Source organism: Lithobates pipiens, unplaced genomic scaffold (assembly GCF_037356315.1).
Source record: "Lithobates pipiens isolate NorthernLeopardFrog02 unplaced genomic scaffold, aLitPip1_a1.2 Scaffold_3, whole genome shotgun sequence".
NCBI lineage: Eukaryota > Metazoa > Chordata > Amphibia > Anura > Ranidae > Lithobates > Lithobates pipiens.
In genome coordinates, this window is record NW_027507790.1 from 83,086,287 (window position 1) to 83,111,536 (window position 25,250).

The window sequence follows — 25,250 nt, forward strand, 5'->3', positions numbered from 1 at the left end:
TTAATATCCTGCCCATATATGTTTATTCTGAATTATTTTAAACACAGTAAATGCCTTATAATACAGTGTGTTATATTTTAATATAAGAAATGTATTTTCTACTTACTGAAAGTTTGTTTTCCACAAAAAAACTGTGCAATCATTTCCTCCAGCAGTAAACACATACTGCCCATCAGGTGAGCAGACAGCATTGGCTACCCCATCGGGATGGCAAATTAAAGCCATTGATTTGTGTGGGTTTCCATCAATAGGTAGGATCTGAAGCCCGACCTAGATGAAAAAGACATTGAGCTTATGGGAATTTGTTGTTACTAAACACATTTTTATTAATAGCAATATGTCTATTTTCACTTTTAAATTGTACTGTAATAGAGACAATGCAGAGGCCAAACTTTATTCTGGTAATACCGAGCAGATTAATGCTCAACCACCAATGTAACAATAGGAACTTGAATTAAAAAAAACCCTACTTTAAAGAAAAGACTAGTCTAAAGCTACCCGTAGATGAGCTATGATGGATGTGGAGATGTTGTTTGTGATGCTGGGTCCTGCCATTGCTTCCCAAGTCAGTTGCCCTTCTTAACATCCAGTATGTGTGTTCAACACCTTCTTTTGCTTTTGTCAGTCACAAGAGGGATGAAAGGATCGGCCAGGTCTTATCATGTTTTTTCAAAACATTAAAAAATCCGCTCAAGCAAAAATAAATACTGCCAGCATAAGCCCTTGTACACACGGTCGGATATTCCGACAACAAAATCCGTTGGATTTTGTCAGTCGGATTTTGTCTGAAACTTGTGTTGCATACACACGGTCGGACAAAGTTGTCGGAAAATCCGATCGTTCAGAACGTGATGACGTTATTTCATTAAGACGGGACTACGTTCAGGCTAGTAGCCAATAGCTTTGGTCTAGGAATTTGATCTGAGCAAGCGTGGCACTTTGTCCGATCGGAATTCTCTACAAATGATCGGACAAAGTCCGTTCGGATCATGTTGTCAGAAAATTTTATATCCCAGCTCTAAAACTTTGTCGGTTGGATATTCAGACGGAAACAGTCCGATGGAGCACACACACGGTCGGATTATCCGACAACATGGTCCGATCGGACATTTCCGTCAGAATGTCCGACCGTGTGTACAAGGGCTTAGAAGAACTTATCACCTCCTAGGGCAGTGATGGCGAACCTTGGCACCCCAGATGTTTTGGAACTAAATTTCCCATGATGCTCACCTACATTGCAAAGTGCACAAGCATCATAGGAAATGTAGTTCCAAAACATCTAGAGTGCCAAGGTTCGCCATCACTGTCCTAGGGTATCTAAAAACAGAACAATGTTTGCCCAACTCTGAGACACTTGTTTGGGCAAGAATTTCCACCCTTATGAAAGACCAGATGCATAACATCAATTAACACTTTCTTACTTTTCTTGAAGTGGGAATGGGGGTGCACCAATTGTAAAAAGCAGCACTGGTATATGAAATAGATTAAACTACAATTTTTGCACACATTCGTACCAAGTCTGGTAGAATTATGATGAAGTACAGTAGTTACACATCATAATACTGTTGCAGGGTAAGTACATAATTTGATCATTTTTATGAAATAAATATAATTTGCATAGCATATTGTGAACAGAGCTAAAGTAGCTCTCAGGAATTCATTTCTACCCTACTCTTACATAGACCTGCAACTTTGACAAATGCTTGAATGTGAAAGAAGTTAGGCCGGTCATGCATAGTTCAAACCATCAATGGGCAGGCTGAATGTACCAAGTTGATCAAATCGATCAACTTGGGTACAACCAGCCTGCTGGATTCTCTTGCGATTATCGCTAGTGGCTTCTATCTGTGGTGATGCAGGAATCATGCAAGTTTCTTTCCTGCATCGTGTATGTTTGGCCTAAGTCTGTAGTCTGGCGAGTGGCACATCTAAATGTTTTCTTGTTGAAAAATACCCTGCCAATGCCCTTTCTCCAGCTGCCCCCTTGTGGTTGAACCCCACCCTGGAGCAGTTTTACAAACTACCTGAACCCCATGCTTGGACTAAGTTTAACGTTAAAACAGCAGACCAAATAATTTCCGACCAATCGCTGGCCCCATTCCCCAAGTTGATTTCTGACTTCAACATCCCGCAGAGCTATTTTTTTAGATATATTCAACTCTCCCATGCCTTCAGATGCCAGTTCTCCGGGTCTCCCCCCCCAGGTTGTCCAGTCCGCACTAGAGGACCTCCTCACGTCCAGATGTGAAAATAAGCCCACCTCGAAACTTTACTCCCATTTGATAACGACCTCCCTCCCTACCTTGGGAAAGCTCAGAGACAAATGGGTGCGCGACATTCCCACCTTTGATAATGATGATTGGGATGACATGTGGGACTTCCCTTTCAGATCCCTGGTCTCCCTGAGAGACCGGCTAATACAGTTTAAGATGGTCCACCGAGCATATTTCACCCCATATAGATTGCACAAAATGAACCCCGCCTCCCCCCCGGGGTGTTGGCGTTGTGGGACAATACCGGGGGACTTCACTCATATTTTTTGGACCTGCCCGGCCATTGTCGACTATTGGAAGGAGATACTGAGGGTCATTACACAGGTCACCTCCATATCACTCCAGCCCTCCATAGAAATTTGCATACTGGGCCTGATAGATCATATTATTCCCACTGTGGCGCGACGCACCCTGGTTGGGCTTCTCCTTTTCTACGCCCGCAAGGCCATAGCCCTCAGCTGGCGTAAGCCAACTCCCCCTCCTCTCTCCCTGTGGAAGAAATTGGTCAACGACAGCCTGCCTCTTTACAAAGACTGCTATGCTAATAGGGGCTGCCCGCAAAAATATGACAAGGTCTGGTCCAGCTGGCTGGCTGACACCTCCACAGCCTCTGACCCGTAGCCTACTTAACAAGTTACCCTTTGCTAGTAACCGGGAAACTGCACCAGTGGAAATGTCATATGTCTGAGTAGAGTGTTGTAACCCCAAGTTGTCCTGCTGCTCATGGAGTCAGCTATCTGTGGCCAATGAGGTGCCTTAGGCCGCGTACACACGGGCGGACTGTTCGCCCAACCTTGTTCGGCAAACAGTTTCATCAAACAGTCCGCTCAAAATTTGCATGAGCGGACTTGCCCACACACGAGCGGACTGTTTGACGAACAAGGTTGGGCAAACAGTTCGCTCAACTTTTGAAATGAACGGACTCGCCCACGTAAGGCGGAGGCAAATCCGCCCATTTCGAGCGCGTGTACAGGTAGGCGGGGCCCGCGAAGGAGACGTCGCGGGCTCCGCCGCCTGGAATGGGCTTAAAGGGGAACCCCAACGCCGAAAAAAATCGGCGTGGGGGTTCCCCCCAAGTCCACACCAGACCCTTGTCCGAGCACGCTACCCGGCCGGCCAGGAAAGGGGGGCGAGCGAGCGCGCCCCCCCTCCTGAGCCGTACCAGGCCGCGTGCCCTCAACATGGGGGGTGCCTTGGGGAAGGGGGGGCCGCGCGGCCCCCCCACCCCAAAGCACCTTGTCCCCATGTTGATGAGGACAAGGGCCTCTTCCCGACAACCCTGGCCGTTGGTTGTCGGGGTCTGCGGGCGGGGGGCTTATCGGAATCCGGGAGCCCCCTTTAAGAAGGGGGCCCCCGGATACCGGCCCCCCACCCTATGTGAATGAGTATGGGGTACAATGTACCCCTACCCATTCACCTGTGAACTAAAGTACAATAAAAAACACAACACAGAGAAAAAATATTTTATTGCACAGCTCCGGGGGTCTTCGGGGGTCTTCTCGCCGGACTCCTCCGCTATGTGTGTGTAGCTCTTTTGCTAGCGGAGGAGTCCGGCTTTCTTCCTCCCCGCCGCCGGCCTCTTCTCCCGACTTCGGGGGTCTTGTCCCCCTCTTCAGTTCTTCTGCCGGGCCACCGCGCCTGGTCCGGTGGCCCGGTCTTCTGTCGCCGTCTTCCGTTCTTCTGTCGCCGCCTTCGGTTCTTCTGCCGGGCCACCGCGCCTTCTTGTAGCTCTTTTACAGGCGGTGGCCCGGTCTTCTGTCGCCGCTGTCGTCGCCGCCGCCTTCCGTTCTTGTTCTTCTTCTTGTTCTTCTTCTCCTGGAGATGTTGACTCGACGATCTCTCCGGCCGGAATGCCAGGGACACGCTCCGCTGCCACTTATATAGTGACAATGGGGCGGTGTCACATGGTATATGTCACATGGGTTGGTCACATGGGTTGATGTCACATGGGGACTATGACATCGTAAGGGGGCGGGGTCACCATGTGACCAACCCATGTGACATATACCATGTGACACCGCCCCATTGTCACTATATAAGTGACCGCACAGCGCGGCTCTGGCATTCCGGCCGGAGAGATCGTCGAGTCAACATCTCCAGGAGAAGAAGAAGAAGAACAAGAACAAGAACGGAAGGCGGCGGCGGCGGCGGCGACAGAAGACCGGGCCACCGCCTGTAAAAGAGCTACAAGAAGGCGCGGTGGCCCGGCAGAAGAACCGAAGGCGGCGACAGAAGAGCGGAAGACGGCGACAGAAGACCGGGCCACCGGACCAGGCGCGGTGGCCCGGCAGAAGAACCGAAGAGGGGGACAAGACCCCCGAAGTCGGGAGAAGAGGCCGGCGGCGGGGAGGAAGAAAGCCGGACTCCTCCGCTAGCAAAAGAGCTACACACACATAGCGGAGGAGTCCGGCGAGAAGACCCCCGAAGACCCCCGGAGCTGTGCAATAAAATATTTTTTCTCTGTGTTGTGTTTTTTATTGTACTTTAGTTCACAGGTGAATGGGTAGGGGTACATTGTACCCCATACTCATTCACATAGGGTGGGGGGCCGGTATCCGGGGGCCCCCTTCTTAAAGGGGGCTCCCGGATTCCGATAAGCCCCCCGCCCGCAGACCCCGACAACCAACGGCCAGGGTTGTCGGGAAGAGGCCCTTGTCCTCATCAACATGGGGACAAGGTGCTTTGGGGTGGGGGGGCCGCGCGGCCCCCCCTTCCCCAAGGCACCCCCCATGTTGAGGGCACGCGGCCTGGTACGGCTCAGGAGGGGGGGGCGCACTCGCTCGCCCCCCTTTCCTGGCCGGCCGGGTAGCGTGCTCGGACAAGGGTCTGGTGTGGACTTGGGGGGAACCCCCACGCTGATTTTTTTCGGCGTTGGGGTTCCCCTTTAAGCCCATTCCAGGCGGCGGAGCCCGCGACGTCTCCTTCGCGGGCCCCGCCTACCTGTACACGCGCTCGAAATGGGCGGACTTTCCGAGCGGGAACAGTCCGCTCATTTCGAAAGTACAGCGGACAAGCCCACACACGGGCGGACTGTCCGCTCAAACACAGTTTCAGCGGACAGTTTTTCGGAATTTCCGAAAGACTTTGTCCGTCCAACTGTCCGCTGAAACTGTCCGCTGAAAGCCCACACACGAGCGGACTGTCCGCCCAAACACTGTTCAGCGGACAAGGTTGGGCGAACAGTCCGCCCGTGTGTACGCGGCCTTAGACTCTCCGTCATATTCTGTATGTACCAAACTATCTTGTATTACAAATCTGTATACATCACGCCTGTAACTGTAGTCGTGACCAATGTATGTGTTCTTTTTTGTTTGTTAGTTTGCTTGCTGTTGTTTACTGCATAAACTTTAATAAAAAGATTTGCAAAAAAAAAAAAAAAAAATGTTTTCTTGTTTATTTCTACCCCTCCACGTTATTATGCTGACAGCAAAGCGTTAAGCAACAAGAAGGGGGTGGAACGATAGTGATGTAGCATAATATGAGTAACATAAAACCTGTGGACCTGGAAACATCCAGCCTTATTTCTCCTCAAACTAATTTTGTTTAAATCCATGACTACATCTTTATGCATTCCCAGCAGACAGAAATAGTACTATTAAGTGAAGGCATAATATTTTCTCATTCGCCACAGAACACTATTCATCAGCCAATGACTAGATAAATGTATAATTAAAACAGAACATGCAACTCCTTATTAATGCATTGCCTGTGAGCATAATCAATAAACAATCATAGTTAGAGAAGGAAAACATACCTTATCATCTGTGATATATGCCATGTAGCCTTTACTTGCGTATTGATCATTTGAAGGGAACACTTCCATTTTTCTTACAGGAGATCCAAATGTTGGGCCCAAGAGGGTCTTTCTAACATAGGGAAACAAATGAACAAATTTGGCACATCTTAGCCAAACATTTACTCCTGTCTGTCATGCTCTAAATCAAGCTAATTCCGATACTTTTATATCATTACAGTGTAAAGGAGCGGCACCAGAAATCCAATGGGGTTACATAGTTACATCGTCAGTAAGGTTGAAAAAAAGATACCAGTTCAACCTGTGTGAGTGTGCTTGTGTTTATGTCAATAGTGCATTGTATATCCCTGTATGTTGTGATCTTTAAGGTGCCCATCTAATCGTTTTTTAAACTATCAACGCTCCCTGCTGATACCACTGCTTGTAGAAGAGAATTCCACATCCTTACTGCTCTGACAGTAAAGAACCCTCTACTCAGTTTAAGGATAAACCGCTTCTTTTCCAATTTAAGTGAATAGCCATGTGTCTTTTTAAGTTCCCTTTTTACTGAAAAGTTTTTTCCCTATGCTAAGGTCACCAGTATAGTATTTGTACATCACTATCATATCCTCTCTCAAGTGTCTTTTCTTCGGAGAAAATAAGTTCAATGCTTGTAGTCTTTCCCCATAGCCGAGATCCTCCCATCCCTTTATTAGCTTTGTTGCCCTTCTCTGGACTCTCTCCAGTTCCACAACATCCTTCTTGAGAACTGGTGCCCAGAACTGGATGGAAAACTCCAGATGCAGCCAGACCAGAGACCTCTAGAGTGGGAGAATTTTTGATTTATCTCTGGAATGAATCCCCTTTTTAATGCATGCCCATATTCTGTTGGCTTTGCTTGCAGCAGCTTGGCATTGCATGCCATTGCTGAGCCTCTCATCTACTAGGACCCCCAGGTCCTTTTCCATCTATAGATTCCCCCAGAGGTTCACCCCCTAGCGAATAACTTGCGTTCATATTTTTAGCACCCAAATGCATTACTTTACATTTTTCAACATTAAAAGGGTTGTAAAGTCAGAAGGTTATTTTATCTTAAAGGGGTTGTAAACCCTTGCCTTTTTTTTTTTTTTTTTTAAATAACAAACATGCCATATTTACCTCCACTGTGCAGTTCATTTTGCGCAGAGTGGCCCTGAACCTCCTCTTCTGAGGTCCCCCGGCGGCACTGGTAGCTCCTCCCCACATGGAGTGTCCGTGTTGAAGAAGCACGCTCCTTGGTGGACACCCATGCACCCCGAGTCCCGCATCTGTGTTCATTCACACAGAATGCAGGACTTACCCCTGCCCCCTGGCGCCACGTCATTGGATTTGACTTACAGCAGTGGGAGCTAATGGCTGCGCTGCTATCAATCTATCCAATCAGGACACGAGACACCAGCTACAGATGGTGTTCTCGTTCCCAGCCAGGGAAAGATCCGTGTGCGGTAAGTAAAATGGGGGGGGGGGGGGGGGCTGACAGTATCTTACTGGAACCAATCCCCTCAGCTCCAATTTCACAACTGAGAAATTAATCAGACAATCATTGTAAATAAGTACTTAATTACTATGATCATCAGCTATATCAAGTGGCCATAATGTGGTATTTTGCTCATATACACCACTCTTATGAATGAAGGACATCTAACCTGGAGAGAAAATAGCCTAGTAATATTTTATTTTGCTGGCTTCGCCCAGAATGGATGAACATGCAGTTTTGCAGAATGAACAGTTTTGAAAACGTATTATAAATACCATCCAACGTGTTAATCTAATGATTTCCTTGAATGTGCTCTGCTGCTCACTGAGTTCCACAAATAATTCCTGTGCCTGTTTACTCAGCTAGTATCTAATTAGTATTATGTACCAAATGCACTGGTGGCAAACATTTATATATATCAAGGAGAATTGTTTTCTATAATAAGTACTCTGTCTGTATTAAACATTCCACAAATATGAAAAGATCCGGGCAGACTGTTTGTATGCGCTGCATTACTCATCCTCCTACACACTTCCGAGTGCCACATCAAAGAGCAGCCAAATATCAAACATTGTATTTCTGATGAAAAAGAATATAATATGTTTTCACTTATTTAAACTGGGACTATGATTCACATTCACAGGAATCGATAGAATATGTCAGTATTGCTTAGCTTCATTGTTATTTGGAATCTTTTTGTGTCTCTTTCTTGCCATGAATGAAATTGTACTGCTCTAGATGTCTCTTATGAGACCTGTAGTTCACTTGCTTCTTTCTACCATGGGCATTATGGGTCTTTCTCACATTAGAGACTGCAGCGAATCAATTGCTCATTCAGTCAGTCAGAGCTCATTTGCTAGGTTTTCAGTGGTATAACAGGATTAGCAATGCACAATTATTAAAAAAAAAAAAGCCATGGATGATATAATTTTCTTTCCTGCAACCATAGGTTGCAGGAAAGAAAATTACTTGACTTCCCTATTGTGTTCTGCCGATAGTGAGCCTTCCCTGTCAGCAGAACACAATGATCACTGCTGGCAGCTATAGCCAACTACAGTAATCACATGCAAAAAACATCCAACAGGCTGGTTGTCGATCATGGATTGGTTTCAGGACAACCAGTCTGCCCATAGATAGATCCCTGCTGAACCAGTTGAGATTCGATCCATCTATGGCTGGCATAGAGCACTACTGCCCTGGCTAAAGTTTTGTGAATGACACAAATATTAATTTAATTTAATTTGCCTCCAGAATGTTATGAAGAGTGATCAGATGAATTGTGATTAATTGCAAAGTCCCTCTTTGCTATGACAATAAACTTAATAAAAAAAAAAAAACATTTCCACTGCATTTCAGCCTTGCCACAAAAGGACCAGCTGATATCATGGTCAGTAATTCTCTCATTAACACAGGTGTCCGTGTTGACGAGGACAAGGCTGTAAATCATTCTGTAATGCTGATTGAGTTAGAATAACAGACTGGAAGTGTTAAAAGGAGGGTGGTGCTTGAAATCGCTTTTCTTTCCTCTGTTAACCATGATTACCTGCAAGGAAACACGTGCAATCAACATTGTTTTGCACAAAAAGGGATTTGCAGGCAATGATATTGCTGCTACTAAGATTGCACCTAAATCAACCATTTATCGGATCATCAATAACTTCAAGGAGAGAGGTTCATTTGTTGTGAAGAAGGCTTCAGGACGCCCAAGAAAGTCCAGCAAGAGCCAGGGATTGAGGCACCATAAGTGCATAGCTTGCTCAGGAATGGCAGCAGGCAGGTGTGAGTGCATCTGCATGCACAGTGAGGAGAAGACTTTTGGAGGGTGGCTTGGTGTCAAGAAGGGCAGCAAAGAAGCCACTTCTCTCCAGGAAAAACATCAGGGCCAGGCTGATATTCTGCAAAAGGTACAGGGATTGGACTGCTGCTGAGGACTGGGTTAAAGTGATTTTCTCTGATGTATCCTCTTTCCAATTGTTTTGGGCATCCAAAAAAAAACCTTATTAGGAGAAAAAGTGAGTGCTACCATCAGTCCTGTGTCATGCCAACAGTAAAGCATCCTGACACCATTCATGTGTGGAGTTGCTTCTCAGCCAAGGGAGTGGGCTCACTTACAATTTTGCCTAAAAACACACCCATGAATAAAGAATGGTACAAAAACATCCTCCAAGAGCAACTTCTCCCAACCATCCAAGAACAGTTTGGTGACAAACAATGCCTTTTCCAGCATGATGGAGCACCTTACCATAAGGCAAAAGTGATAACTAAGTGGCTTGGAAAACAAAACATTTACATTTTAGGTCATAGAAACACAGAAAAGTGATGGCAGAAAAAGACTGAGTAGTCCATCGAATCTGCCCATTTTATTTATTTATTTATTTATTTGCATTAACCTTGTTGTCTGACTATAGATCTATGTTTATCCCAAGCATGTTTGAAGCCATTTACTGCTGACTGTGTCACTACCTCTGTTGGTAGTTTATTCCAATCAGCAACTACTCTTTCAGTAAAATAATACTTTCTAAGATTAGGTTTGAACTTTCCTCCAGTTAGTTTGAGGTCATGCCATTGTGTTCTTGATTTTGGTTTCATATTGAAAAGACTGCTTTCCTGAACTTTATTTACCCCCTTGATGCATTTAAAGGTTTCAGTCATGTCTCCCCTTTCCCTTCTCTCCTCCAGGCTGTACATTATAAGTTCCTGAAGTCACTCTTGATATGTTTTATCCTGCACACCTTTCACCATTTTTGTTACCCATCTCTGGACTCATTCTATCTTATCAATATCTTTCCATAAGTGAGGTGTCCAGAACTGAAAAAGTATTCCTCCTGGTGATTCCTCTAGTAATGCATGGCCAGGAAACTCCCCAGACCTTAATCACATGGAGAACTTGTGGTCAATCCTCAAGAGGCGGGTGAACAAAACAAACCCCACAAATTCTGACAAACTCCAAGCATTGATTATGCAAGAATGGGCTGCCATCAGTCAGGATGTGGTCCAGAAGTTGATTCACAGCATGCCAGTGTGAATTGCAGAGGTCTTGAAAAAGAAGGGTCAATACTACAAATATTGACTCTTTGCATAAACTTAATGTAATTGTCAATAAAAAGCTTTGACACTCATGAAATGCTTGTAATTATACTTCAGTAGACCATAGTAACAACTGAAAAAAGATCTAAAAAACTGAAGCAGCAGACTTTGTTAAAATTAATATTTGTGTCAGTCTCAAAAGTTTTGGCTAAATATGTACTGAGCAAACATAGCTGCCCTATGTGAATATAGATTTACAATCTACTGTATACTCAGAAAACACACTGAGCAGATCACATGTATCAGGCTTTTTTTCTTTTGTACACATAGATAAGGGAAAAATAAATAATAATAAAAGAATATACCATATTTTCAGCGAGAGCATTTTCAGCTATTATTGCAGAGCTTATCTTAAAGTAATTATTTTAATGAAGTTGAACTCCAGGCAAGTATTTAAAAAAAAACATCAATAAATGTTTTTATTAATAAAAAACAACAACAACAAAAAAAACATGCATTTTAATGCATCTAGTGTAAATACTATTTGACTTTATATCAACCTCCTAAGATTCCCTGTACAGCCGTACATAGAATGGCACGGGAAAGGCAATACTTTGGTCCAATCAGCTGTTCTACATTTACATGTGGCAGCAAGGAATATTCTTACACGAGGAAAGATCAAAGGACGCCCTAAATCCTTTGCTGCTCAGTCAGTTTCAAGTCGAGGCCTGCAGGCCAACTGTGCTATACCCCTTCAGAGCATACCAGGCAGTCCTGAGTCTTTAATTCCTTCTGAATGTTGTATGTATCGACTGCAGCATGGTGGACAAATATTTTTTATGGACCTTTTTAAAGAAGACACATGTTATTGTTTCTGCTGTAAACTGAAATCTTTGTAAAACCTGCTGTCTAGGTTTACATCTACGCGGCTGTGCTTGATAAGTTTTTCAGGCACGTTTTGCGTTTTTAAACCCACGTTCCTTATGCATTTTTGCATGCAATTTTCATGCATTTTGCATTTTAAAATTTTTTTTCTCTTTAAACGCACTGCAAACAGCTGGTTGCTAAGGAGGGGGCCGGGAAGCCGGCCGCTGTGTCCTTAACAACCGATGAGTCATCAGCTGTCAGTGGGCTTCCGCACTGAAACCTGAATGTAAAAAAGAATTTGCAGGCAAAAACCCCCCAAAAAAACAGTGCGTGTTTCCCCCCAGGGCCATACCTGGCCCTTCGGGTCTAGTATAGATTTGGGGGGGACCCCCACTCCAAAATGTAAAAAAAAATGGCGTGGACCCCCCAAAATCCATACTAGACCCCCCTTATCCAAGCAAACCGTCTGGTAGGTCATGGAAAGGGAGGAGACGAGCGAGTGCCCCCCCCTCCTAAACCATACCAGGCCACAAGACCTCAACATGGGAGGGTGGGTGCTTTGATGAGGACAAGTGCTGGCCGGTGGTTGTCGGGGTCTGCGGCCGGGGGCTTATCAGAATCTGAAAGCCCCTATTAACAAGGGGGCTCCCAGATCCCAGACCCCCTCCCCCATGTGAATGGGTATCGGGTACATCGTACCCCTATCTATTCACCAAAAAACAACTGTGAAATGTTAACAAAATACAAGAGCTGGTTTTTGACAAGTCCTTTATTAAATAAGAAGCCCGGAGCCATCTTCTCCTGGAACTGTTATCTCTTGATGTTGTCTTCCTCTTGTGCTGTCTTCTTCATCGTCGCCACTGTCTTATTCATTGCCGCTTCTGTCTTCTTCATTGCCTCCGGTTACCCGCTAAAAAAACAGCTAAAAAACAAAAAAGCCGGTCTTGTCCTGAAGCTGTCTTCCTCCGTTGTGATGTCCCCACTGTTCAGCACCTCTTATATAGCCATGGGACGTGGCCATCCAATGACGTCGCCCGGAGAGCCTCCCCCTTGTGACGTCACGTCACAAAAAAAAACCTGGAAGCTGATTTTTATGCAGAGCTGAACCAGATTTTGCACTCTCCAGTTTTAGTAAATCAACCTCTTTGATTAGATTAGATTAGATGCTGCTTGGCTCCTTTGAAGGGTGTTGGAAAGCAAGGGTGTCAAGAAGGTCATCCATGGCTTGAATTTTCCTACATGTATGGTCACATTAACATTGCAGGATAAATCTAACTGACTCCAAACACCTAAGAAGGATTTTGTTTTTCTTTAACCATAAAGAAGAAAACACAGAGAAGACATGCTTTGTGATTTACCCTATACAGTGCTTCTACTCACCTGCACATTTTGGTAGTTGTGTTGTAAAGTTTCATTTTATACTGATCATTAGCAACCAGAATAAAATTTTCTTTTGTTAAAGGAGGGTACCATACTAAACACTGTGGAACTGCACTCTGGTTAATGCGGTCACTGCTTTCGATTACTAGATTGTCTTTACTGCTCTTGATAAGATTATACTCCACCTATTGGAGAAAAAACCATGAAAGCATCAGTAACAAACAGTTTGGGGAACAATAAAAAAACAGCACAGCTTAAAAATCCTGTGTTGTGCAAAACAACTTACACATTATTTGCTAAATTGTGAATACAAACACATTGCATTTCAGAAGAATACACATTAGGACAAATGTTCAGCAATAGTTGTGCTTATAAATATGCACCACTGTATTCTACCTAGTAGTACATAGAATAAATACCAACCAACATCCGATCACTTCCAAGAGATACAAGTCTAGGTTCATTGCTATCCAGGTGAATGCCAAACATTATATTCTGTATTGGTCTATAGTGACTTTGATTCCTGGCTAAGTAGTCCCAAAATGTATATCCATTTTGTTTAGTCAGTTGAAAGACTGTCATTGTGAACTCTTCATCCTGAAACAAGAGAACACATTTATTTTATGAGATACATGTATGTACTACAGTATGAATGAGACTGTGTTGTTAAAGCTTGGTTTCAACCCAAAAGTGGAACTTCCGTTTTAAGCACTCCTCTCGCCCCCTTAGATGCCACTTTTGGCATGTAATTTTTATTGGTGGGAGGGGGTGAGTGGGTACCTTCTTTTTAGTGGGACTTCATGTCCCACTTCCTCCTTCCTTTTCTCAGCCGCCTATTCAACTCCTCCTCTCCCTCTAGGTGGCCCCTCCCTGCCAGCAATCTTCTGGGACACGTCTCAGGTCCCAGAAAATTGCCTGGCCAGTAGCAGAGCGCATCGCGACTCATGTATGCACAGTGCGCACCCGGCCGGGAAGCCGCAAGCTGTCACGGACAGGTGCCCACAGTTGCTATGACGGCGCCGCGGAGAGGAGGGGAGAGGAGCGAGGCTCTGGGCGCCCGCATTGCTGGACCATGGGTCAAGTAAGTGTCTGTTTATTTACTTTTGTGATATTAGTAAAATGTAATCAGTAGTACCAAACATCACTGCTATGTAAAGTGCAGTTCCACCCGTATTTTAATTTATTAAAAGTCAGCAGCTACAAAAAGTGTAGCTGCTGACTTTTAATAAACTAAAATACGGGTGGAACTCCACTTTACATAGCAGTGATGTTTGGTACTACTGATTACATTTTTCTAATATCACTAAAGTGCTTAAGGAATCCTGAAGTGGAGCTAAACTCTGCAATACTTGCTTCTCTTTCAATGGTCTGACATCCCTCACCAGCATTTTCTATCTGGATTCTTCTGCATGCCTGGCTACTTGGCCAACGTGGGGTGACGTCACTCTTGCACATGCACATGGCAGCCATCCCAGCACACAGGCTCTGTGCTGGTATGTAAACTGAGCTGCGCTTTCTCTTCCAAAGAACAATGTGAGTAGGCAGATGGGTTTACATGTCTCTTTTGCAATACAGAGCCTGCCTGCTCATAGGACTTTAAGATGTCAAATATAAATAGCTTCCTGTTTATCTACCATCAAAATACCTAAACAGGCAGCTTCCCTACTGAGGAAAGTTTACAGATGATAATGAGGCCTATCGTTAATAATCACCTTTTACATTGAAGCATATCTAAGGACAAAATGTAAAATCATATATTCACATTGGGCCGGCACCAGCATAGGGCTGCTTAGGTAGCTGCCTTAGGTTCAAACAAATGACCCCTGCCCCAATCTTAAACTGGCCTTCACAGCAAAGAGCACATGGAAGGGCAATGCATGCAAAACAAAACCAGAGAAAATCCCCAGCTTAACTCCCCAATCAGTTTGCTTACCAACCAAATTAACCCGTCCAACACAACAGCTCAGCGGGGGATATCGCATGGTTAGTACATAAAAGTAATCTTTTCATCGGCCACATTGCATTGGATCAGTCCTCAGATATAAACATGACTATATAGTATCAGTCAGTCCTTCCAAAGGGATCAGGGGATTGCCAAAGGCATCAACATCCTATTAACGTGATCAAAAATCAAGCGAAACAAGATGGACTTTTAAGGGGCCAACAAATCAGTATCAAATCAGTTATCTTTTATTGTTACAGCATAGATACAATCACATAGGTTTAGTGTCGGTTCACACAGGGACGGCTTTAAAGTCATCCGACTCTGAAGCTGCCCTGTACAGCGCGACTTGCAAAACGACTTCTGTATAGAAGTCAATGCAAGCCACTCTGAAGTCACCCCGAAGTAGTACAGGAACCTTTTTTCTAAGTCAGAGCGACCTGAGTCGCTCCTATTAGAACGGTTTCATTGCAAAGCAGGTCACCCCTGTGTGAACCGGCACTAAATTAAACGCCATGTGTATACATTTTTTTTTTTTAAAAGACCTCTCTCAACAACCTCCCATATAATTACAGACACCAAATATATCAAAAAAGTACAAAGTAACAAAAGTTTACTGATTGTGTATTGTTCGCACCTTGCATCTTGTTTCTCTTGACTTTTGATCAATCAGTGCTTAACAATGTATCCAATATCCATCACATCAAAGTGTATCCTCAGTAGCTGTCACTGCTTTCAGCATAAATGATACTGTTGTTGCCAATTACATCAAAGTATGTATACAATCACATATGCTGTTCTCATTTATGCATATGCATAGTACACTGCTCTAGCTGGTGGGGTTTCAGCTTTGCTGCTCACCCACAGTTTACAACTGCTCTACTTTAGTGGGTTGGATAATAAATCCCTGCCATGAAGTAGTGGTTTAGAATGTAGACGATCAGAGGGAGAGTGTGATGTCTTCACCTGTCAGGGCCCCAAGCGGTGGCACAGTGATGGGGGCACAGTACTGTTGGAAAAGCCGCAGCCAATTTAAAAGCTGCTCTGCTTGGTGATGTCACGCTGTGCCTCAGTGTTAGCACTGATGCGTTTCGATAGAAGCCTCTCTCTTTGTCAAGGAATGCTTAGGGCATTGCTTTTCATGTATTCCTCCCTCTGTAACCCCCTGTTGTGCTTGTTTATACCATATCCTTATAGCTTCATTACTAATCATTCTCTAAAGTTACCCTGTTAAAACTTCTATTTCAGGAGCAATTACCATATATAAAAATCCTGTGTCTTAAAAATAAAATAAAACCACTTTATTGTTTTCTTAAAACTCTGAAACGAATAAATAAAAAGTAAAATATTACACTGATAATTCTTCAACAAAAGCAAACAATTCTGATAGATAAGTTTGATTGCTCATGGAACCCATGGACCTCATGGCTTAATGCCTAATATTGTAAATCAGGGCTTAAAATTTCAAGTCTAGACCTACTAGCCAGGCAAAAACCTTACTCTCCACCAGTTGCCCCACCAAACCTTGCCCTGGTCCGTCCCCCTACCCCATCCTCTTAAAGCTTATGAAATTACTTTTTTGTTTAGAATAAAGAGTCCAAAATATAAAAAAAACTGCAATTACATCAGTGTCCCCAGAGAGCCTCCCCTTACATAAGAGTCCCCAGAGAGCCCCCCTTACATCAGGGTCCCCACTCAGCATCTTTCATCAGGGTCCCCAGACAGCCCCTCTTACATCAGGGTCCCCCAGAGCCCCCCTAAATAAGTGTCCCCAGAGGGCCCCCCTCTTACATCAGGGTCGTCAGAGAGCCCCCCTTACATCAGGGTTCCCAGAGGCCCCCTAAATAAGTGTCCCTAGAGGGCCTCCCTCTTAAATCATTGTCCCCAGAGAGCCCCCACTTACGCCAGGGTCTACAGAGAGCCCCCCTCCTATATCAGGGTCTAGTGTCCCCAGAGGGCCCCCCTAAATAAGTGTCCCCAGAGGCCCCCCTCTTAAATCAGTGTCCCCAGAGGGCCCCTCCCTCTTACACTAGGGTCCCCAGGTCATTTAGCTGGCGGGTGTAGGTATGTGCACCGTTGGCAGGCCTCTCCTTCATGTGTCTGCCACGGCGGTGGAGAGCAGACCTCTCCTCGTGTCCCACATGGCGATGGAGAGCGGACCTCTCCTCGTGTCTCCCTTGGCAGTGGAGAGCGGACCTCTCCTTGTGTCCCCCATGGTGGTGGAGAGTGGACCTCTCCTCGTCCTATGGCGGCACCTGTCCACTCAGCATCGCTGCCAGGGTAATGGCGAGGCTGAAGAAGTCGGAAAACGGAAATCGGCTTTAAAATAAGGCTTGGAGCGCAAGTGGAATGCAAATCGATCCCCGGGGCCTGGAGATCACATTGCAAGCCACCCGCTCCATCAATAAATGTACAGGGCATTACTGTGCTCGCCAGAAAGGAATTTATCCTCACATTTGGCGAGCAGGCGAGCAGAATTTTCAAGCCCTGTTGTAAATAATGTCACTGTTTCATAGTTGGTAAGGTTAAATAAAGACACTAGTCCATCCAGTTCAAGCCATGTAGGTGTGTGTGTGTGTGTCAATGTCGATAATAATTTCCCATATCCCTTTATGTTGTGTTCACTAAGATGGCATTGGCTTCTGTCCAAAATTGGCCCTAGTATATGAATGGGGACCTTGGATTGTGGGCTCCTTGAGGGTAGGGACCGATGTGAGTGTGCAATGTACAGGGATAGGGACAATTGTAGACACTCACTCAGGTTGAACTGGATGGCCGGTGTCTTTATTCAACCTTACTATGTAACTATGTAACTATGCATGTCGAAAAAGTCTTTTAAAACTATCAATACTTCCCGCTGTCACAATTGTGGAAGAGAGTTGCACATCCTTATTGCCCTGGCAGTGAAAAACCCCTTTTCGCAGCTTAAGGTTAAACTGCATCTCTTCCAGTCTCATCATGTGGCCCTGTGTCTCCCCTGAGACTGAATAGTTTACTTCTTACGCTGGGATCACCATTGAGGTATTTGTATACGGCTGTTCAAATTTCTCTGAGTTGTGCGCTATCCTACATAGACCTTGTGCATTTCATGTCTTATCCAGACAGTTGCTGTACCTGATGTATTTCATACAGTGGTTGCATATTTTTTGATATCTCTTCACTTTGTACATATGTATAAAACCTAAATAAAACGAATAAAAAAAACAATGCCATATCATGATTGAGCCCTGGTGAAGCAAAAGTGTTAAAATCAAATATGCACTTTGATTTGGTCTGTGATATTTTCCATATGAAACTACCTCCTCACCAGTCACATTTTACCCATTCTAGCCCCAAACGAGGGTGCCAATCAGGCTATTACTAACATATTCCTTGTAATGTTTCAGGAATGGGTGTTTATGGCTTTCTTTGTCCTTTGTCAGAATGTTATCCTCCCTCAATAGATTCCAATGTCAAGAAATTATTCTTCTTATGTCGCGTACACACGGATGGACTTTCTGGCAGAAAAAAATCAGACAGAATCTTTTCATCGAATATTCTGATCATGAGTGGGCCTCATCTGACTTTTTTTTTTTAAATTCTGACGGATCTAGAAATAGAACATGTTTTAAATCTTCCCAACATAATCAATTCCTATCTGGAAAACAGTTCGTCTGTATGCTGTTCCAACGGACTGAAAATGACCCACGGGCAGCTATTGGCTACTGGCTATTGAACTTCCTTTTTCTAGTCCCATAGTACGTCACCGCGTTCTAGATGATCGGACTTTGGTGTGATTGTGTGTAGGCAAGAATGTTTCAGTGGAACTCCGTCAGAAATCCTTCGGAAAAAAAAGTCAGAGTTTATTCTGATGGAAAAAACGGTCGTGTGTACGCGGCATTACAGTAGGTGTTTGTGCACTGAAATTAAGCGAAATGGCCAAGTCAAATGTATTTGATGGATCATCATTGTGACATCGTTCTCTTATAGCAGGCTCTCCCTAGATAAGCATTCTACCTACTCTGCTTCAATAGTGTCTCCTGTTCATAACCTTTTTTCCATAGCCTGGAGCACTAATTCATCTGCTTCTTTTTTGTAATCTTCCAATCTGCTACAGTTCCGCTTTAACTGAATAAATTGTCCCTTTGGTATGCTCATCAAACATTACAGGAGATGACAAATGATTGTGAGAATCTTACTATTGCAGTCCACTTTTTAAAGGTCCTGGTCAAAATTTGATCATCTTCAATGAAGTCTCTCCTGGCGTAGGACATAAACTGCAGGCTGTAATCATTGTTGGCATGTTCAATAAATATATCTAAATCTTCCTTAAGCCCTCTCCAGATGAAGAAAAAAGAATTTATAAATCTTTTCCAAAGAACAAAGTTTGCACCCAATCCCCCTTAACACAAGGACAGTTAGAGGGAGGAATGTGTGAAAAAGCATCTGTCAAAATGCATCAGCAGTAACACTGAAAATTCTGGATGAAGTAACAAGCAGGCACAGCATGGCATCCCTAGAAGAGGAGCTTTTAAACTCTCTGTGGCTTTTCCAGTGATACTGCATCCCTGTCACTGGCCGTGGACCTGACAGGTGAAGACTATACCCACCTCTGATAGTCTACCATATAACTATAATTTCATAGCTGGAGTTCATTATCTGTCTCCCTGAAGCAGAGCAGTTGTAAATCATGGATGAGCAGCAAAGCTGAAAGCTCACCAGCTGGAGCAATGTTGTGGGCATATGTATGAAAGAGAACAACAGCATATGTGAGTAGATACATACTCAGATGTAATTGGCAACAACAGTAGCATATATGCTTAGAGCAGTCACAACTACTGTGGATAGACTTTGATGTAATGGATACTGGATACATTGTTATATACAGTAAGTAGTACACAAATAAATATAATTGGAGAGCTACTTTTGCTCTATGCAAGCACTGACTGATTCTATACTGGCAGGTTTTTAATATGCCCCGTACACGCAGTCAGATTTTCCGATGGAAAATATTCGATGGAAGCTTTCTGTCGAAAATTCCAACCACGTGTAGGCTCCATCGGACAGTTTCCATCGGAATTTACGTCGCATAAAATTTGAGATCTGGTTCTCAAATTTTCCGACAACAAAATCCATTGTCGGAAATGCCGATCGTGTGTACACAATTCTGACGCACAATGTTCGACGCATGCTCGGAATCAAGCAGAAGAGCCACACTGGCTATTGAACTTAAATTTTCTCGGCTCGTCGTACATCACAGCGTTCTTGACGTTCGGAATTTCCGACAACATTGTGTGACCGTGTGTATGCAAGGCAAGTTTGAGCCAACATCTGTTGGGAAAAAAAAACATGGATTTTGTTGTCAGACTGTCCGATCAATGTCCGATCGTGTGTACGGGGCATTAGACTTACCAACATTGACAAGATTATTTAGATTAAGATGACTCTTCCAAATGTATATCTTAAAAGGACAACAGCTCCTCATTATTAATCATGTCCTCTATTTACATTATTGCTGTTCAGGTAATATAGTACAGTAAACAGTCACATGACCACACTATTCCTTTATTCCTTCTCTAGATCAGCGTTTCTCAACTCCAGTTCTCAAGGCGCCCCAACAGGTCATGTTTTCAGGCTTCCCATTATTTTGCACAGGTGATTTGATCAGTTTCACTGCTTTAGTAATTACCACAGCTGTTTCATCTGAGGAAAATCCTGAAAACATGACCTGTTGGGGCGCTTTGAGGACTGGAGTTGAGAAACACTGCTCTAGATTATGCATAAACAGTGCTATCAGATAAAATTGATAAATACTGGAGACCAACACACTTCAATAGCTCTGCTCTAAAAGCCCAATTAAAGTGGTTCTAAAGGCAATTTTCTAAAAATGGAAACAAAAAAGAGGTTTTACTTACCTGTTCTGTGCAACAATATTCAGAGTGGCCCCTTACCTCTTCTGTGGCAACCCCCTGCTGGCGCTCTCCACTCCTTCATCTTACGAGTGCCAACAAAGCAAGGCGTATGCTATGAGGGTACCCATGCAGGCATACCCACGAGCTGGACTGTGTACATCCATAGGCACACACAGTACAGCTCAGCCACGCCCCCCCAGCTCTCTCCCCACAGGATTCAACTGACTGCTGCTCAAAGTGTAGCATGTAAAAGCAGGAAGAGGGACCAAAGAGCGGCAGACAGGCACAGCACTAGATCGATAGAAGACTCAGGTAAGTGATGGGGGGGGGGATAGTTAATGGGGTGTACCTGACTCTACTGACTCATATATAAAAATTTTCCTAGTAATCTCTGAGGAATACAAACCCCACTCCCCTCTATGTTATGAAGAATAGCAGAGAGGCAGGATGCCATAGTCCTATTTTGTTTAATACTGAATGGTTGAATGAGTGTTGTCATTTTGGACTGGGAGTGTGTTACTAGCAGAATCACCAAAGTAAGGCCCCTTTCACACTGGCGGAGTCCGCCCACTCAGCAGAGGATCTGATTCCTGCTGAGCAGGCGCATGACCGATCCATGTCCGCTCCGCTAATGCAGAGTGGACACAAACACAACTCGCTGTTGGCTATCAGAATGGAAACGGACCACCTGTCTGTTTCCATGCATCTGTCACCGATCCCCTGTCCCCGCTCCTTATGACATCACAGTCCTGGGGCATGCTGGGACTGTGACGTCATAAGGTGTGGGGTCAGCAGGTGACATCGCCCGGTGACCATGCCCCATGCCTATATAAGTCATTGCACAACTCGCACGCGGCATTACAGTGGGAGAGACCGTCGTGTTAACATCGGAAGAAGAGAAGAGGGATCAAGACGATGGAGAAGACCGGGACACCGCTAGCAAAAGAGCGGAAAAAGAGCAGAAGATAACAGAGGAGCCCGGCAGAAGAACCGGACACCAGGAGAAGAACCGGAGACCTGGAGAAGAGGCCGGAGAGCAGGAGAAGAACCGGAGAAGAGGCTGAAGAGAGCGGAGAAGTTGGAAGAGACCCCCGAAGCTGCCTAATAAATTACTTTAAAAACCTGTCTAGTGTGTTTTTTTATTGACACTTTTTTTCCCTCAGGTGAATGTGTAGGGGTACAATGTACCCCATACTCATCCACATAGGGTGGGGGGCCAGGATTTGGGGGCCCCCTTATTAAAGGGGGCTCTGGGATTCCTATAAGCCCTCCGCCCACAGACCCCGACAACCAACAGCCAGGGTTGTCGGGAAGAGGCCCTTGTCCTCATCAACATGGGGACAAAGTGCTCTGGGGTGGGGGGAGGCACAGTATTTGGATTTTGGGGGGACCCCAACGCGATTTTTACGGCGTAGGGGTTCCCCTTAAAATCCATACCAGACCTAAGGGCCTGGTTTCCCCCTGGAGGGGAACCCATGCCCGTTTTTATTATTAGAGAGGCGACTTTTCCTGTAAAGTTGCTTCAATATAGATGGAGATCCGACTTGGAGGCGACTTCCATTGAATTATATGGGTACAAGTCGCCTAGAAGTTGGATTGAAGTAGTACAGGAACCTTTTCTGAAGTCAGAGCAACTGCAGTAGTGTGCATTAAGATGGATCCATTAACTTACATTGATTTTTTCATGTAGTGCGACTTGAGGCTACTTGGGAAGACTTGAAGTCGGATTCAAAGTTGCCCCTGTGTGAATGGACTCTTAGCCTGCATTTTGGGAATGATTTAGAAAATGCAGGCTAAAGTATGGAACCTGTGGTGTCCTATGGAAGGTTCTCCATGATACCATAATACTTCAGAAAGTACTTTGGGACTGGAGGAGCGCGGATTGGAGGAGAGCCTTTGCCAGATCATGTGACTGGGCTCTTCTTTTCCTGCTCCACCCAGTGTTTTTTCCTATTCACGTTAATTCAAGTGAATGGGTCTTTGCTTGCTTCAGGAGTCCCTTATGCCGCCAACACACGTAGCAGACTATCCAGCGGACTTAGTCTGGCGGACTTCCCGCCGGACTGTCCGCCGGACTTTCCGAACTAGCTACTTGCCCACACACGGCACTTTTTCACTTTTTCAGCGGACTAATACGGCGTACTAAGTCCGCCAGACTATCCGCCTTACTTTTGAAATGAAGGGATTCGCCCACACACGTGGAGGAAAGTCCGCTCATTTTGAGCACGTCTCCAGGTAGCCGGGGTCAGCGAAGGAGGCGTCACTGGTCCCGTCACCTGGTATGGACTTAAAGGGGAACCCCTACGCCGAAAAATCGGCGTTGGGGTCCTCCCTAGGTCCACATTAGACCCTTATCCGAGCATGCTACCCGGCCGGCCAGGAAAGGGGGTGGGGACGAGCGAGCGCCCCCCCCCCCCCCCGAGCCGTACCAGGCCGCGTGCCCTCAACATGGGGGAGTGCCTGGGGCATCCTCTGGGACTGTGATATCATAATGGGCGGAGACATCATCCGGTGATGTCCCTATGTAAGTCGCCGCGTCCCCCCTTCCTCAAGGCACACCCCCATGTTGAGGGCACGCGGCCTGGTACGGCTCAGGGGTCGGGGGGGGGCGCTCGTCCCCACCCCCTTTCCTGGCCGGCCGGGTAGCGTGCTCGGATAAGGGTCTAATGTGGACCTAGGGGGGACCCCCACGCCGTTTTTTCGGCGTAGGGGTTCCCCTTTAAGTCCATACCAGGTGACGGAACCAGCGACACCTCCTTCGCTGGCCCCGGCTACCTGGAGACATGCTCAAAATCAGTGGACTTTTCTCCGCGCGGGAAAAGTCTGTTCATTTCAAAAGTACGGCGGACTGGCACACACACGGCCGGATTGTCCGCCGAAATGCGAATCCAGCGGACAGATTGGAGTGGAAAAATACTTTCTAAGTCCGCCGGACTTTTGGGTAAAAAAAGTCCACCGGAGCCTACACACGGGGGGATTTTTCCACCGGATTGTTTGATCGTGTGTACGAGGCATTAGTGATAGTTTTCAATTACCATACTTTCTATATATGAAGGTAAAAATGCAGCTTTATTGATACTTACCGCTGTAGCAAGATACCGCGAATCATGAGAGAAACAGATATTAATTATTGATCCTCTTGCATACTTGAATGGTTCTTTCGTTTCATCTTCTAGAGTCACAGCATCCATTATATGTACACTTCCATCTGTAAAGCCAGCTGCTAAATAGAACCCTGGAATGTCCAAGACAACAAATGTAACATACAACACACTGTACTTCACATAGTAACCTGCAAACACACCAGTACCCCAGATCAGCATACATAATTTGAATGCCAACCAATTCTCTTTCTGCCCAGCAGTTGCCTACCCATGTACACAGAAAATACTCAAGCAGACAAGTGTATTCAGTACGAACCCCTGGAACCAGCCGTAAACTGGGCTATAATGGCTACTCCTCCCTTTAGAAGTGGTTGCTATCACCTGGAAAATATGTACATATAAGTTTGTATTCATCTGTATCAATCCTTCCCCCTCAGGGCCATATTAAAGGTAGGGTAAAAGGGGAAGCTGCCCTAGGCCCCATCATTGTTGTGGGGCCCAAAGCAACTGCCTCATAATTGCCAACTATCCCGATTTAAATTTCCTTGTCGCTTGAAGTTTTAGTCCTGTACTGTGTCCCAATATCTAGTTCTGTTTCTAATGCTGCCCAGCATAATCAAATAAATAACCGGCATTGAGATGTAAATAGCGACAGCATTAATATGTAAATAGATAACATGTGAATACACACATCTCAGCAGATGCATGAGGGTGTCATTAACAATTAATGGCAATGCTGTGTGTCTGCTATGCAGCATGTTTCTGTGCTGTCAGGAAAGCAATTTTGAATACGTTCCTGACACAAAGAAATGTGAACGCAGGCTAAATGTCTCAATTACATTGATGGTCAGTGTAAATATTCTCATTACCTTGGGGCTTAGTGTACAATCCTTTCATTCACACTATTAGCCAGTATGAAGGTCCCCCTTACATTGGTGGTTAAGTTCTTCATTACATTGGTTATCAGTGTACATTTCCCTTTACATTGGTGGTAAGTGCAGAATTGCCCTTACAATGGTGGTCAGTGTAAATCCCCCCTAAGATTGGTGGTCGGTGTAGAAGTGTCACCTTACATTGGTGGTTAGTACAAATCTCCTCAACAATGTTTGTCAGTGTATATCCCCCTTTACACTGGTGGTTGGTGTAAATGATCCTATTACATTGGTGTCAGTGTAGGAATCCCTCTTTATATTGGTGGGTAGCGTAAAATCTCCTGTTACATGGTGGTCAGTGCAAATTCCCCCTCACATTGGTGGTCAATGTAAATTCCCCCTCACATTGGTGGTCAGTGTAAAATCCCCCACTATAAACTTGACAAATATTTCCAGCTTTGCTCTACCTGATTAAGAATTTGCCACAGTGTACTGCCTCCTAACTAGTTGTCATAACCCCACTGCTGACACTAATCCTATAAACCCCCCAGCATTGTTACTGATCACATCCCTCTTCCCCCAGCATTGCCACTGATTCCAGGAGTCCCAGGATCCCTATGAGTTTTCTGTCTATTGATGGGTCCT

At 45.0% G+C, this 25,250-nt stretch overlaps 1 protein-coding gene across 1 annotated transcript in view; it reads right to left on the reverse strand.

Annotated features, from left to right (window-relative positions):
* CFAP251 (cilia and flagella associated protein 251) overlaps window positions 1-25,250 on the reverse strand; it is a 164,544-nt gene that overhangs the window by 41,427 nt on the left and 97,867 nt on the right. Inside the window, exons 14-18 of the mRNA XM_077461962.1 lie at window positions 23,713-23,864; window positions 13,220-13,393; window positions 12,797-12,981; window positions 6,028-6,139; window positions 107-270 (exon numbers count right to left, since the gene is read on the reverse strand). Coding sequence (XP_077318088.1) covers window positions 107-270; window positions 6,028-6,139; window positions 12,797-12,981; window positions 13,220-13,393; window positions 23,713-23,864 — 787 coding nt within the window. The remainder of the gene's footprint in view (window positions 1-106; window positions 271-6,027; window positions 6,140-12,796; window positions 12,982-13,219; window positions 13,394-23,712; window positions 23,865-25,250) is intronic.